Raw genomic sequence first — 15,472 nt, 5'->3', positions numbered from 1 at the left:
CATCCCAGCGGACGATGGCGTGGAACACCCCAGAGGCCACCACAGTGTATATGTTTATTTTACTTTTTATTCATAGCTAGTATGTAGAAGTGTCTGGTTGTATCTGCTGCTTTAATGTCTTTAATGTCCTCTGTGTTCTTTGATGTTTGATGTTTCCCTCTTACACACATGGAAGAGGGATCTGTACCATGGCTATGAGTTGTTGTTGTTTTTTCCCCTTGGCCTCAGTCTGCACCTCCTCTCCAGGGCCCAGGCTAAGACCGATTTTTTTTAATTTTGTTTTAATCTTCTATTCCCCCTCCTTGTTTACCTGTATCTCATCTTTTTTGTAAGGGGCGCTGGAAGCCGGCAGACCCGTCAGCGATCCTGTTCTGTCTCCCTGTAATGTTTGTCTAAACTTGAATGGGATTGTGCTGAAAATTTTAATTTCCCTGAAGGAACTCTCCTGACGGAATAAATAAAGTACTATCTATCTAATTTTTCCTCACATTTCCTCTCACGTCATTCCATAGCTTATGTTTGTAATTTTTTTTATATATTTTTTTAATATAGCGTTAACAAAACATCTGTATTTTTCTAATATAGCGTTGTATTTTTATAATATAGCGTTAACAAAACATCTGTATTAATCATGACCCCGGAAGTAAATGGGGGTGAGGGGGGTGTATGGAGAAGAAATTTGGCGTGACAGCGCCTTTATGTTCCTATGCGTTTTATTTTGAAGGAAAACATGCGAAGTAGTGTATCCGTTTCCGCTGTCGTCACACTTGCTCCACGCCCACACGGAGCAATCCCCAACCGCACAAACCGGCGGAGGAGGAGAAGCGATGAAGCATTTCTAAGACGTTACAGCGTCTGTCCTCGCAGGAATTTCAAGGCCGCCGCCTTTATGACCAAAGACGCGAGGGCAGCCCCCCCAAAAAATAAGCCAAACGTAACAACCATGCAGTTCAAATTCAGACGGATTTGAGCTCCCAAGCTGACATCGCCGCATCCTTCCCGGTTCTCATCAGCTTCGCCCCCGCCTCCTCCTCCTCATCATGTCCGTGCAAGAGCACTGCTACCCGGAGCCGTTCCTGGCGCTCCAGGCCGGTCCGGAGCGGATGCGGGTGGAGATCGAGCGGCTGTCCCGGGAGCTGAGCCAGACCACGGACGAGAAGATCCGGGCTGCCGAGTACGGACTGGCGGTGCTGGAGGAGAAGCAGCAGCTGAAGCAGCAGTACGACGAGCTGGAGGTGGAGTATGAGGCTGTCCGGCAGGAGCTGGAGCAGATCAAGGAGGTGAGATATTTCAGTCCGACGTTTCTTCATTTTCCTCATATGTTGGTGTAAATACAGATCATTTACATGCTTGTCATTGATACGATTTTAAGTACAAATATATTTGAAATATCATCATCTCCCGTGAAATTAATGTCATGCTGCAAGGTCAGGATGAAGATGTGCTGCTCCTCACCCAACCCCCCTTTAGCTCCTCTTTGCTCCTCTTCTCTCCCCTTTGCACTAAACTGCCTCCTCTTTTCTCCTATTTGCTCCCAATTGCTCCTCTTTGCTTCTTGTTGCTCTATTTTGCACTTCCATTGCTCCCCTTTTGCTCCTCTTCTGTCCCCTTTGCAAAAAACTGCCTTCTCTTTGCTCTTTTTTGCACTTCCCTTTTGCTCCCAATTGCTCCTCTTTACCCCTCATTGCACCACCTTTGCTCCTCTTTGCTTCTTTTTGCTCTATTTTGCACTTCCATTGCCACCTTTTTGCTCCTCTTTGCTCCTCTTCTCTCCCCTTTGCAAAAAATTGCCTTATCTTTGCTCCTATTTACTCCTTTTTGCCTTTCCCTGTTGCTCCCAATTGCTCCTCTTTGCTCCTCTTCTCTCCCCTTTGCAAAAAACTGCCTTCTCTTTGCTCCTCTTCTCTCCCCTTTGCAAAAAACTGCCTTCTCTTTGCTCCTCTTCTCTCCCCTTTGCAAAAAAATGCCTTCTCTTTGCTCCTATTTACTCCTTTTTGCACTTCCCTGTTGCTCCCAATTGCTCCGCTTTGCCCCTCTTTGCTCCTCTTTGCTTCTTGTTGCTCTATTTTGAACTTCCATTGCTCCCTTTTTGCTCCTCTTTGCTCCTCTTCTCTCCCCTTTGCAAAAAACTGCCTTCTCTTTGCTCCTACTTGCTCCTTTTTGCACTTCCCTTTTGCTCCCAATTGCTCCTCTTTGCCCCTCATTGCACTACCTTTGCTCCCCTTTGCACTATTTTGCACTTCCATTCCTACCTTTTTGCTCCTCTTCTCTCCCCCTTTGCACCACTGTTCCTCCTACTTGCTCCTCTTTGCTTCTTTTTGCTCTTTTTTTGCACTTCCGTTGCTCCCTTTTTGCTCCTCTTCTCTCCCCTTTTGCACCAATGTTCCTTCTCCTTGCTCCTCTTTGCTTCTGTTTGCTCTTTTTTGCACTTCCATTGTTCCCTTTTTGCTTCCCTTTGCTTCTTTTTGCCTCCCTATGTGCCTCTTATCTCCCCTTTACACACCTTTGCTTATTCTTGCACTTTTTTGCACTTCCATTGCTCCCCTTTGCACCACCGTTCCTCCTTGTTGCTTGTTTTTGCTCTATTTTGCACTTCCATCGCTCCATTTTTGCTCACCTTTACGCCCTCTTTGCGCCTCTTTGCACTTCCATTGCTACCCTTTTGCTCCCCTTTACGCACTCTTTGATCCCCTTTGCTCCTCTTTGCTCCCCTTTGCTCATCTTACCTCCCCTCTGCACTATATTGCTCCTCTTTGCTTTCTTTTTGCTCTTTTTTGCACTTCCACTGCTCCTTTTTGCTCCTCTTTGCTCCATTTTGCTGTTGTATCGCACTCCCATTGCTCTCCTTTTGCTCCTCTTTACGCCCTCTTTGCTCCTTTTTGCACTTTCATTGCTCCCCTATTGCTCCCCTATTGCTCCTCTTTACACACTCTTTGATCCCCTTTGCTCCTCTTATATCCCCTTTGCACTATATTGCTCCTCTTTGCTTCTTTTGGCTCTTTTTTGCACGTCCACTGCTCCTTTTTGCTCCTCTTTGCTTCTTTTTGGTCTTTTTTTGCACTTCCATTTCTCATTTTTTTGCTCCTCTTTACACCCTCTTTGCACTTCCATTGCTCCCCTTTTGCTCCCTTTTACACATGCTTTGATCCTCTTTACGCCCTCTTTGCGCCTCTTATCTCCCATTTGCACTATATTGCTCCTCTTTGCTTTCTTTTTGCTCTTTTTTGCACTTCCAATGCTCTTTTTGGCTCCTATTTGCTCCTGTTTGCTTCTTTTTTCTCTCTTATTCCACTTCCATTGCTCCCTTCTTGGTCCTTTTTACGCCCTCTTTGCTCTTCTTTGCGCTTCCATTGCTCCCCCTTTGCTCCCCTTTTCGCACTCTTTGATCCTCTTTGCGCCACTTTTCTCCCTTTTGCTCCTCTTATCCCCCCTTTGCACTATATTGCACCTCTTTGCTTCTTTTTGCTCTTTTTTGCACTTCTATTGGTCCTTTTTGCTCCTCGTTGCTTCTTTCTGCTCTTTTATTACACTTCCTTTGCTCCTCTTTACGCCCTCTTTCCTCCTCCTTGCCCTTCCATTGCTCCCCCTTAATGCCCTTTATGCACTCTTTGCCCCTCTTATTTCCCCTTTGTACGATATTGCTCCTCTTTGCTTCTTTACTCTCTTTTTTGCACTTCCATTGCTCCCTTTTTGCTCCTCTTTACGCCCTCTTTGCTCCTTTTTGCACTTCCATTGCTCCCTTTTTGCTCCTCTTTGCACTTCCAGTGCTCCTCTTATCTACCCTTTGCAATATATTACTCCTCTTTCCTTCTTTTTGCTCTTGTTTGCACTTCCATTGCTCCCCTTTTGCTCCTCTTTGCTCCTTTTTGTATTCCCACCTTCACTAATTCATACATCTACTTGTCATCATGTCGCCGTAAATCTCCAAAGGCTCACACCTGTGTTGTCAACTACCTTCCTGTGTTGTCAGCACCATATTTCAGACATGTTATTGCAATCACATTCAAAATGTTTGTATTTATCATCGGTCTTGTTGTTCCTCCAACAAGAACGGGCAGTTTGTGTCGCTGGAGGCGGGAAGCAGGTTTGAATTTTGAAAAGTTCCCGCTCAGTTGCGAGGCGATGAGTAACCGAGCAAGGCAGCCAAAGTTGTTGCAATCCTTTGGGAATGGCAAGAATGTAGCAGCTGGAGTTCAGTGAGAGAGAACCATAAAGGAGGTGTCTGTTTCAGACCGGCTCCGACTCCTCTACCACTCTGTGCCGTTATACTTTTGTGTCGCACTTTATTCACAGGGAAATGTTGCTTTAAAATGTGATAGACTCGTCATGGAAAACATTCCTGCCCTGACTCAGATGTGCTTGTGGTTGCTCACGTCCTGCTTTGTTGACCAAAACTACCGACTTGGTCTGGAACAGTTCACAAGATGAACCATGCGGGTCTTATTACGGCTTTATGACACAGTGTTAGTTGTTGTTGTTGTTGTTGTTGTTGTTTTTAGAATCCCAATGATCCATCATTACTATTTATCAGCTGTGGTTCTTCAACTTACAAAACAAAACTCTTTAAGATGGCTCTTAAAAGCTCTAACCTTTGATTAGTTAGGGGTGGCGGGGGTGTATATTGTAGCGTCCCGGAAGAGTTAGTGCTGCAAGGGGTTCTGGGTATTTGTTCTGTTGTGTTACGGTGCGGATGTTCTCCCAAAATGTGTTGGTCAGTCTTGTTTGGTGTGGGTTCACAGTGTGGCGCAAATTTGTAACAGTGTTAAAGTTGTTCATACGGCCACCCTCAGTGTGACCTGTATGGCTGTTGACCAAGTATGCCTTGCATTCCCTTCTGTGTGTGTGTCAAAAAGTACCGGTTCCCAATTATTTTTATTTTTTTTGTTACGCGCATCGTCACGTCATGACATTGCTGGTTTTACAAGCAGAGGAGCATATTCGACAGCGCGCACACACTGAGTACCTACAAGCAGACAAGGTGTGCAGACAGAAATGAGAGGATTGATGCATTTTGGCCTAAAAACTGACGATAAAGGTGAAGCTATAACACTGAAACGCCCTCAGGGAGAGGTGCTTTAAGACATGGCTAGCTAGCTAGCAGCTAACATCCATCCGACGTCGGCAGTGTTTGCTACTTCTAAATGACAATGGCGACAAATAAAGTACGTTTCTTACCTTAGGAGGATACAATAGCACACCGGCGTCACAATGTAAACAAATGCCACACCTGACATCCACTGTAATGATACGTTTCCCACAGGTCAGGCATCTACTTGTGGTGGTGTGGTCGGGCGGCGGGGGGGTGGGGGGGGGCTTGTCAGCGGCGGCGATGACCAAGAAGAACGCGGAGTTGGAATATAATTAAAACACTTTATGTACATATTGATATACACATTTATATAATATTTACATATTTATATAATATGTAACTACAACCTCCATTCACAGACAGAGTCCCATTGCTTTTATGAGCGGTCGAGCGAGTCAAAAGCCGAAAAAATAAAAACGTTTTTTTTCTCAATTTGTTTTTTATTTTTTATTTGTGGAGGCCGTAATTTTTTCGTGGCAGGCCGCCACAAATAAATTAATGTGTGGGAAACCCTGCTTCAAGTACAAGAGCGTATCTAGTCGATGCTACTTTTGTTATGGCAATATTTTTTATCACCACTAATTTTTTTTCCTTTTTTAAAAATTCATATGATGGTTTATAAACTCAGGAAATATGTCCCTGGACACACGAGGACTTTGAATATGATGTGTGATCGGGTAACGACATGGTATCGGATCGATATCTAAATTTTGTGGTATCATCCAAAACTAATGTAAAAGCATCCAAACAGAATAGTAAGTGATTATTACATTTTAACAGAAGTGTAGCTAGAACATGTTAATTTCCTACCGCTTGTCCCTTTTTGGGGTCGCGGGGGGTGCTAGAGCCTGTCTCAGCTGCATTCGGGCGGAAGGCGGCGTACACCCTGGACAAGTCGCCACCTCATTGCAGGGCCAACGCAGATAGACAGACAACATTTGCACTATCAGTAAATGAACAAATAGATAAAAACATCTATTTTTACAGTTTGTCCCTCATAATGTTGACAAAATAAAAGAATGATAAATGACACAATATGTTACTGTATAATTAAGCAGACTAATTAAGTTTACTTACTACTAAGTCGAGTATGTTTATTATTTTATTGAAGGACAAACTTGCAATGAGAAAAATATGTTTCATGTACCGCAAGATTGTTATAATTAAAGCCAATAATGACATTTTTTGTGCTGCCCTTTATTTAGAAAATAAAATAAAATGATAAGTGACACAATATGTTACCGCATATGCCAGCAGCTAAATTAGGAGCCGTTTGTCATGACGAGGACTATGGTGTGGTTTGTTTTCCCGTGGTGCAAATCGACTGGACCGGACACGGCGTGAAGCTAATGACATCTTTAATCCCGACTCAAAAATGTTACAAAAAGCAAAGAGTATAAACAAAAGGCGCTCTCAGTGGAGGTACAAAACTTGGCTCTGAAAACAAAAAACTGGCACAACAAAAACGAAAACACTTTCTGTGACGTGAAAAGCACGAATCTATGGCAAGAAGTGAGCAATCAGGTATCAAGGGTGCATAGAAGGTGACGTCGCCGGGTTGACTGCCTGGCCACTGCAGGCTTAAATGGTGCTGTGATTATTGACAGGTGCGTGAGTCCAAACAAATGAGCCAGGTGAAACTAATGGTTGTCGTGGAAACTAAAACAAACCAGGGTGTGCAAAAACCGGAACTAATGGAGTCAAAAACAAAACGGAACATAACTAGACCGGATTGTAGTCAGCTGGAGGCGTGTCTTAATGAAATTAAACAATGGATGTCCGCTAACTTTTTGCAACTCAACGCCAAAAAAACGGAAATGCTGATCATCGGTCCTGCTAGACACCGACCTCTATTTAATGATACAACTCTAACATTTGACAACCAAACAATTAAACAAGGCGACACGGTAAAGAATCTGGGTGTTATCTTTGAACCAACTCTCTCCTTTGAGGCACACATTAAAAGCGTTACTAAAACGGCCTTCTTTCATCTCCGTAATATCGCTAAAAGCCGCTCCATTCTGTCCACTAAAGACGCTGAGATCATTATCCATGCGTTTGTTACGTCTCGTCTCGATTACTGTAACGTATTATTTTCGGGTCTCCCCATGTCTGGCATTAAAAGATTACAGTTGGTACAAAATGCGGCTGCTAGACTTTTGACAAGAACAAGAAAGTTTGATCACATTACGCCTGTACTGGCTCACCTGCACTGGCTTCCTGTGCACTTAAGATGTGACTTTAAGGTTTTACTACTTGCGTATAAAATACTACACGGTCTAGCTCCATCCTATCTTGCCGATTGTATTGTACCATATGTCCCGGCAAGAAATCTGCGTTCAAAGGACTCCGGCTTATTAGTGATTCCCAAAGCCCAAAAAAAGTCTGCGGGCTATAGAGCGTTTTCATTTCGGGCTCCAGTACTCTGGAATGCCCTCCCGGTAAAAGTTTGAGATGCCACCTCAGTAGAAGCATTTAAGTCTCACCTTAAAACTCATTTGTATACTCTAGCCTTTAAATAGACTCCGTTTTTAGACCAGTTGATCTGCCGTTTCTTTTCTTTTTCTCCTATGTCCCACTCTCCCTTGTGGAGGGGGTCCGGTCCGATCCGGTGGCCATGTACTGCTTGCCTGTGAATTGGCTGGGGACATCTCTGCGCTGCTGATCCGCCTCCGCTTGGGATGTTTTCCTGCTGGCTCAGCTGTGAACGGGACTCTCGCTGCTGTGTTGGATCCGCTTTGGACTGGACTCTTGCGACTGTGTTGGATCCATTATGGATTGAACTTTCACAGTATCATGTTAGACCCGCTCGACATCCATTGCTTTCCTCCTCTCCAAGGTTCTCATAGTCATCATTGTCACCGACGTCCCACTGGGTGTGAGTTTTCCTTGCCCTTATGTGGGCCTACCGAGGATGTCGTAGTGGTTTGTGCAGCCCTTTGAGACACTAGTGATTTAGGGCTATATAAGTAAACATTGATTGATTGATTGATAGACAGAACATGATCACAAAGACATGACACCGTTGTTTGTTTACTTAATACTAAGTTGTCTCGTATGTTCACTATTTTATTCAAGGACAGAATTGCAACAAGACTCACAATGTGAAGTCCACCAAACGGTTAGGTTGGCATTCCTACTACTCACAGACGGTTAGACTGTAAAGAAATCTACTCGTTTCTGTTCTGTTCTGAAGAGCAACATCTTTTTTCCTTCTTCATCTTGGGGCGACCACCCCCCCAAAGTGTTTATCCGGCAGACAGGCCGTAGTTTTGCAAAAATGTCAAGCTGGTAAAAGACCACCAGTCCCTTGATGGTAATGGTCATCACATGCTACCAATGAAGACGAGTTTTAGAATAGATGCTATTTTTAAGGACTTGTTTTGGTAGACGACGTTTTATCATGACGGACTATAAAGTCAAACGTTGCTTCTTCACCAGGGGTGTAACGGTACACAACAATTTTGGTTTGGTACGTACCTCGGTTTAGAGGTCACGGTTCGGTTCTTTTTCGGTACAGTAAGAAAACAACCAAATATACATTTTTTGGTTATTTATTTACCAACTTTGCAAAAGCTTCCACCAAAAATATATTTCTTTGATGTGAAGTAATGGGAACCTTGGATAGGTTAATAATTCCTAATAACATTGATTTTGATTCAATATTATGTTTTGAGCAATGACAGTTTGAAAGAAAAAAAACAGCTTTGTTTTATTAGTCAACATTGCAACTTTAAGCTTTTTTATTTAACTTTTGTTGATGTTTTTGTTTATTTTGATAGTATTTTTTGAATGTGCCGTGGGCCTTTAAAACATTTGCTGTGGCCCTCAAAAATGGCCTCCGGGGCACACTTTTGACACCCCTGCTATAGATAATAAAAAATTTAAATCTGATAAATCAATCGATAAAAAGCAGACCCTGGCGACGCATGCGTCTATCATAACTCTCTCGCTCTCTCTCTCTCTGCCCCTCCCTCACGAATGCTGCTGCGTGCACAATTTTTTTTTGTTTTCAACCCCTTCTTAACCCAGAACGTACATTGAAAATACACGCAACCCTAACTTAAAATGCCGGACATTTGAGGCATTTAAGAAACTCCACCCGGACAGCCCCGCAAAAGAGGACATATCCGCTGAAAAGAGGAGGTATGGTTAGTCTATCGTAGCCCCGTCGCTGCTAGCATGCCGTGTGTTGTGCCTCGGTGTGCATTGTTTACATAACTTAATACGTGCGTGTGGAAACTCGTTCGGTACACCTCCGAACCGAACCAAAACCCCCATACCGAAACGGTACAATACAAAAACACCTACCGTTACTCCCCTGTTCTTCACTGAAGCAAAGGTTCTTGCTGGTTGCATATAATTGGATGTTTATCCTTGAAGACTAGAGCTATGCTCCTTTATCTCCTCCACTTCCTCAGTCATCTCCCACCCCCAAGGCCAGCATCAGTCTAAAAGACAAAAGGGATGTTATCTCCTACCGAATGCAAACACAATCCTCTGCTGTCTACTTGGCGTTCTCTGTATTGTCTGCTAAACTATCAGAGACAGACTTGAGCAAACACAGCATGATCTGCTGTCACAACGTTGAACTAAAATGGAATCTTTCCTTGTGTGTTTCCCAAATCGCGTTCTTGTTGTTTTCCCGAGTGTTGGATCTTTGAAAGATGGCTATTATTACCATAACGTTAGTATTGTTTTTTGTTTGGTATTCAAACTGATTGTTGCGTTTACATCCTCAACAGACTGCAATAGAATGTCCGGGAGATTCAGGACATGGAATTCCGCATTCTTCTCACTTGATAGCATGCGTGAATTTCACGGGAAACCTTTTCATTGATTTACTGTATTGTCAGGAGCAGGGTTGGGCATCATTATAAACCGTGATGGACGGGTATTTATCAATAAAAAATGCATTCGATAAAACGTTCGTAAATTGTTTTCTTGGTGGGAAGAAAAGTATAAAAGCAAGGTTGGTTGCATGCACAAAAGCACTCGTAAGGCTGGAAGGGATCACTAATCAGTGGGGAGTGACACCCTAACAGCCAATCAGGTGACGGTATCAACTGTCAGGTTTGCTTAATTTTTTGCATGGAGTGAGAAGAAAAAGTCAAAATGAAGAAATTACGGATACAAGAGGAATGTTTTCAAAAGGAACGTAGTCGGACCAACGTGGTCTGTAAATGATGCAAGGCAAGAGCGCTAATACCACACCACTCTAGCTCACCCTTTAGAGCACAGCTGTAACTTCCTGCCACTAAACCTGCAGAAAAATGGTTCTTCTCTGGTTTCTCTATGTTTTCATTTTCACACTTTGCACTATTTTCTTACCCTTTATGACCTATTTCTTACATATTCCTTAATTTTAAGAGCTTTTTGTTAAGTGTTCAATGTGATTCTAATATTTTGTTGACATTGTTTGGAGTGTTTTGCATGCTTGTGTTGGCATTTCCTTTCTGCCTTGATAGCTGAGGGATTATAATCACAGGAAATTACATTTTAAATAAAATATATTTTTCTCCTGCTCCTTATCAATAATTATTGATATCGACCGACATATTAATAATATTTAAACAATTACAGCAAAACAAAACAAAAAAATTCTGTAGTAAAATAAGAATAACTGGGCAAATTATTGTTACACAGACATTTTTTTCCTCGCCCTAAACCCTCACACTTTGTACTATTTTCTAACACTTTATGAAGCATTTCTTACATATTCCTTCATTTTTAACAGCTTATTGTTAAGTTTTCAATGTGATTTTAATATTTTGTTGACATTGTTTGGATTGTTTTCCAAGCTCGTGTTGACATTTCCTTTCTGCCTTGATAGCTGAGGGATTATAATCACAGGAAATTACATTTTAAATAAAACATATTTTTATCCTACTCATTATTTTCCGTAGGTCATAAAAAATGTCAATAATTATTGATATCGACCGATATATTAATAATATTTAAACAATTACTGCAAAACTAAAAAATTTTTCCATAGTTAAATAAGAATAACTGGGCAAATTAATGTTACACAGCCGTTATTTCCTCGCACTAAACCCTCACACTTTGCACTATTTTCTTACACTTTATGAAGCATTTCTTACATATTCCTTCATTTTTAACAGCTTATTGTTAAGTTTTCAATGTGATTTTAATATTTTGTTGACATTGTTTGGATTGTTTTCCAAGCTTGTGTTGACATTTCCTTTCTGCCTTGATACCTGAGGGATTATAATCACAGGAAATTACATTTTAAATAAAACATATTTTTATCCTACTCATTATTTTCCGTAGGTCATAAAATATGTCAATAATTATTGATATCGACCGATATATTAATAATATTTAAACAATTACTGCAAAACTAAAATTTCTTTCCATAGTTAAATAAGAATAACTGGGCAAATTAATGTTACACAGCCGTTATTTCCTCGCACTAAACCCTCACACTTTGCACTATTTTCTTACACTTTATGAAGCATTTCTTACATATTCCTTCATTTTTAACAGCTTATTGTTAAGTGTTCAATGTGATTTTAATTTTTTGTTGACATTGTTTTAGTGTTTTCCATGCTTGTGTTGACATTTCCTTTCTGCCTTGATAGTTGAGGGATTATAATCACAGGAAATTACATTTGAAATAAAACATATTTTTATCCTACTCATTATTTTCCGTAGGTCATAAAAAATGTCAATAATTATTGATATCGGCCGATATATTAATAATATTTAAACAATTACTGCAAAACAAACATTTATTTCCATAGTTAAATAAGAATAGCTGGGCAAATTAATGTTACACAGACGTTTTTTTCCTCGCCCTAAACCCTCACACTTTGTACTATTTTCTAACACTTTATGAAGCATTTCTTACATATTCCTTCCTGCATTTCCAGTATAATATATTTCTCTCCTTATTTTCCATAGCTCATAAAAAATATCAATAATAATCGATATCGACCATTATAAAACACTGATATTGTTGTCAAAGATTCCTGGCAACCCATCATTGATTTTAGTCAAAAAGAAACCTCTGACATGCTGGTTCTTGTTTCCTGTAGGATGGGACGCTTATATTTCAGCCCACACATTTATTTTACTCCCCAGGCTGAGCATTGGTGGAATTATGTACCGTGGTGTTGCTTAGTAACAGCACATAACTTACAATTGGTGCCGTTACTGATCTTCTCACTGGCAGACAGAACACTAAATAGTCTCCTGGTAATATAAATTGGAAATGTGCTTCTTACAAATGAGATGTGTGCACCAGTTAGAGGAAAGAACTATATTTCAATACGTATATTTCCCATCTTTATCAGCCAGCTGGTAATTATTATGCTTTATTGCTCCTTCCATTGTTTGCATCCCAGTGTAACCAATGGTGTTCATTTCCTCCTGTTGAGATGAGTTTCCCAGATTTATTAGTGAGTATTAGAAATAACAAAGTCAACAAAAGCCTAACTGCAGATTTCTCCACTGGTAGGCCAACGGTGGCAAAAAAATCTGGTAAAGTACAGGAAGTATCCGACATACTGTTTGATTGGATTGTTTCCCTGGCTTCGAGACTCTCCTGAAGGTCACTGCAATGAAGACACAACAAACTGTCACGATCCGCTATGCGGATCGTTTATTGTTTCGGCGTTTATATGTTCTGATCATGTTTAGTTCTAGACTCGGCTGATCCCTGTTTTTGTGCACTTCCTGTTTTGTCTCGTTTCCATGGTTTCGTCATTTGTTCACCTGCTCTGGCGTCAGGCGCACCTGTGTTCTACTTCTTGTTTGAGTATATAAGCCTGCGTTATTCCTTAGTTCGTCCTTGGTCCATTGTTTGCTTTACGCAACAAGTCACGGTTAGTATCCTGTCTTATAGATCCTTTTGTGCTAAGTTCCGCCTTAGCTTCGCGTGCGCTCGGCACGTCGTTTGTTTGTACTTTCGTCTCCTGCTAAGTTTTAGCTTTAGCTTCCCGTGCGTAGGCACGCGCTTTGTTTTTTCCCTTTTTTGTCAGTGTTCTTTTTATTCTTATACATTAAAGTCAAGTTCTTACCTGCACTCCTGCCTGACTGGTCGTGTGCATCCAAGAGGTGGCCGCGTACATGTGACACAAACTCCCTTCTTGTCTCTCACAGATATACGTACACCTGTTGTTGTTGACTTTGGACTAGCGACTGCATAATACATCAAGGCCGCGGAACAGAGACACACTGCGGGCTTACACACACACACAGCCACAAAAAAATTTACGCCACACATACACCCCCCCCCCCCCCCACCCCCCCCAACCCAACGCCCTCGACGCAAATCCCGTAGGGGTGATGAATGGATGGTCAGCGCCTGAAGAGCTGCGGCCTACCACCATCACCTTGAACTACCTTCCCTCTGTTGCTAGATATCTCGAGATGTATGTTGTAATATGTATATGTGCTTTGCTATGGAGGTTTTTTCCCACTCCAGACTGGGCCCCCTTAGGAGCCCAGTCTAGATTGTATTTTTTTACTCATCCTTCCCCAGTGTTTACCTTTTTCCCATCCAGGCGACCCATCAGCGTTCTTGTTCTGTAACCCTGTACACTGTTTGTTAGTCTAATCTTGAACAAATTTGTGCTGAAAACAAAGTTTCGTTGTAGTTGTGCAATGATAATAAAGACCTATCCTATCCTACTTGTAGTTCGATATCACCGTCTTGAGATAACCCGCATGCTGGGTCGCTAATGAAGTTGTTCGTGTTGTGCTGCTGCAGTCAGGCGAACGCTGTAATGACATTAAACTACCCTGCGGCGTGTAAGTACGGCGTGTGTTGCCTCAGCTGTTGTCCATTTTCTTATCCTAAGCCGGTCACGGGTGACATGTGTCACACCTTTTCAGTCCCAAGCTCCTGTGCAGAGGCCAGTATGTCGCTTCTCTGTCTAGAACAGGGGTCACCAACCTTTTTGAAACCAAGAACTACTTTTTGGGTACTGATTAACGCGAAGGGCTACCAGTTTGATACACACCTACATAAATTGCCAGAAATAGCCAATTTGCTCAATTTACCTTTAATAAATAAATCTATATATGTATATAAAAACAATGGGTATTTCTGTCTGTCATTCCATCCATCCATCCATCCATCATCTTCCGCTTATCCGAGGTCGGGTCGCGGGGGCAACAGCCTAAGCAGGGAAACCCAGACTTCCCTCTCCCCAGCCACTTCGTCTAGCTCTTCCCGGGGGATCCCGAGGCGTTCCCAGGCCAGCCGGGAGACGTAGTCTTCCCAACGTGTCCTGGGTCTCCCCCGTGGCCTCCTTCCGGTTGGACGTGCCCTAAACACCTCCATTTTTTTTCTTTTACAGAAGGTTTTTTGTAGAGAATAAATGATGAAAAAAACACTTAATTGAACGGTTTAAAAGAGGAGAAAACACGAAAAAAATTAAAATGTATTTTGAAACATCGTTTATCTTCAATTTCGACTCTTTAAAATTCAAAATTCAACCAAAAAAATGAAGAGAAAAAGTAGCTCATTCAAATCTTTTAAAAAAAATTTAAAAAATAATTTATGGAACATCATTACTAATTTTTCCTGATTAAGATTCATTTTTGAATTTTGATGACATGTTTTGAATAGGTTAAATTCCAATCTGCACTTTGTTAAACTATATAACAAATTGGACCAAGCTATATTTCTAACAAAGACAAATCATTATTACTTCTACATTTTCCAGAACAAAAATTTTGAAAGAAATTCAAAAGACTTTGAAATAAGATTTAAATTTGATTGTACAGATTTTCTAGATTTGCCAGAATATTTTTTTTATTTCAATCATAATAAGTTTGAAGAAATATTTCACAAATATTCTTCGTCAAAAAAACAGAAGCTAAAATGAAGAATTAAATTAAAATGTATTTATTATTCTTTACAATAAAAAAAATTAACATTGATTTAAATAACAATATATCAATAATAAATGTCAGTATTTATCTGTAAATAACAATATATCAATAATAAATGTCAGTGTTTATCTGTAAATAACAATATATCAGTATTAAATGTCAGTGTTTATCTCACGCTGACAACACAAACGCATCGGCTATAGCGTTAGCTTGTTAGCATTAGCATTCAGTTCACTGGGGTTGAGGCTAATAACTACACAAATGGAGTGTCACAGACTACTTTTACAACATGTAATAAAGTAAATAGTTAATATTTTATGTTTTTTACCCTTGTTCCACTGGTGTACTGCTTTATTCCACATTTATCCGACGAAAACTCAGAGCGGTAAACAGCTGAGGTGGTCGCTTCGTCCTCCATAAATACGTTTGAAATAGTCCGCCCACTTCTTAAAGCTTCGCGTATGGAGCTTGTAAAAAATAATAATAAACAAGAATAAACTGCATATAGTTGAAAGACTA

At 41.0% G+C, this 15,472-nt stretch overlaps 1 protein-coding gene across 4 annotated transcripts in view; it reads left to right on the top strand.

Annotated features, from left to right (window-relative positions):
- Nucleotides 1–766: 766 nt before the first annotated feature.
- LOC133554344 (protein bicaudal D homolog 2-like) overlaps nucleotides 767–15,472 on the top strand; it is a 120,779-nt gene continuing 106,073 nt past the window's right edge. For all 4 annotated transcript variants that reach the window (XR_009807098.1, XR_009807097.1, XR_009807096.1 and 1 more), the window contains exon 1: nucleotides 767–1,280. Coding sequence is in view for 1 of the 4 variants with exons in the window: in XM_061902955.1 (XP_061758939.1) it covers nucleotides 1,041–1,280 (240 nt within the window). In the remaining 3 variants the exon portion in view is untranslated. The remainder of the gene's footprint in view (nucleotides 1,281–15,472) is intronic.

This window comes from Nerophis ophidion, linkage group LG06 (genome assembly GCF_033978795.1).
Source record: "Nerophis ophidion isolate RoL-2023_Sa linkage group LG06, RoL_Noph_v1.0, whole genome shotgun sequence".
NCBI classification, from domain to species: Eukaryota; Metazoa; Chordata; class Actinopteri; order Syngnathiformes; family Syngnathidae; genus Nerophis; species Nerophis ophidion.
This window is presented reverse-complemented; position numbering and strand designations above follow the sequence as displayed.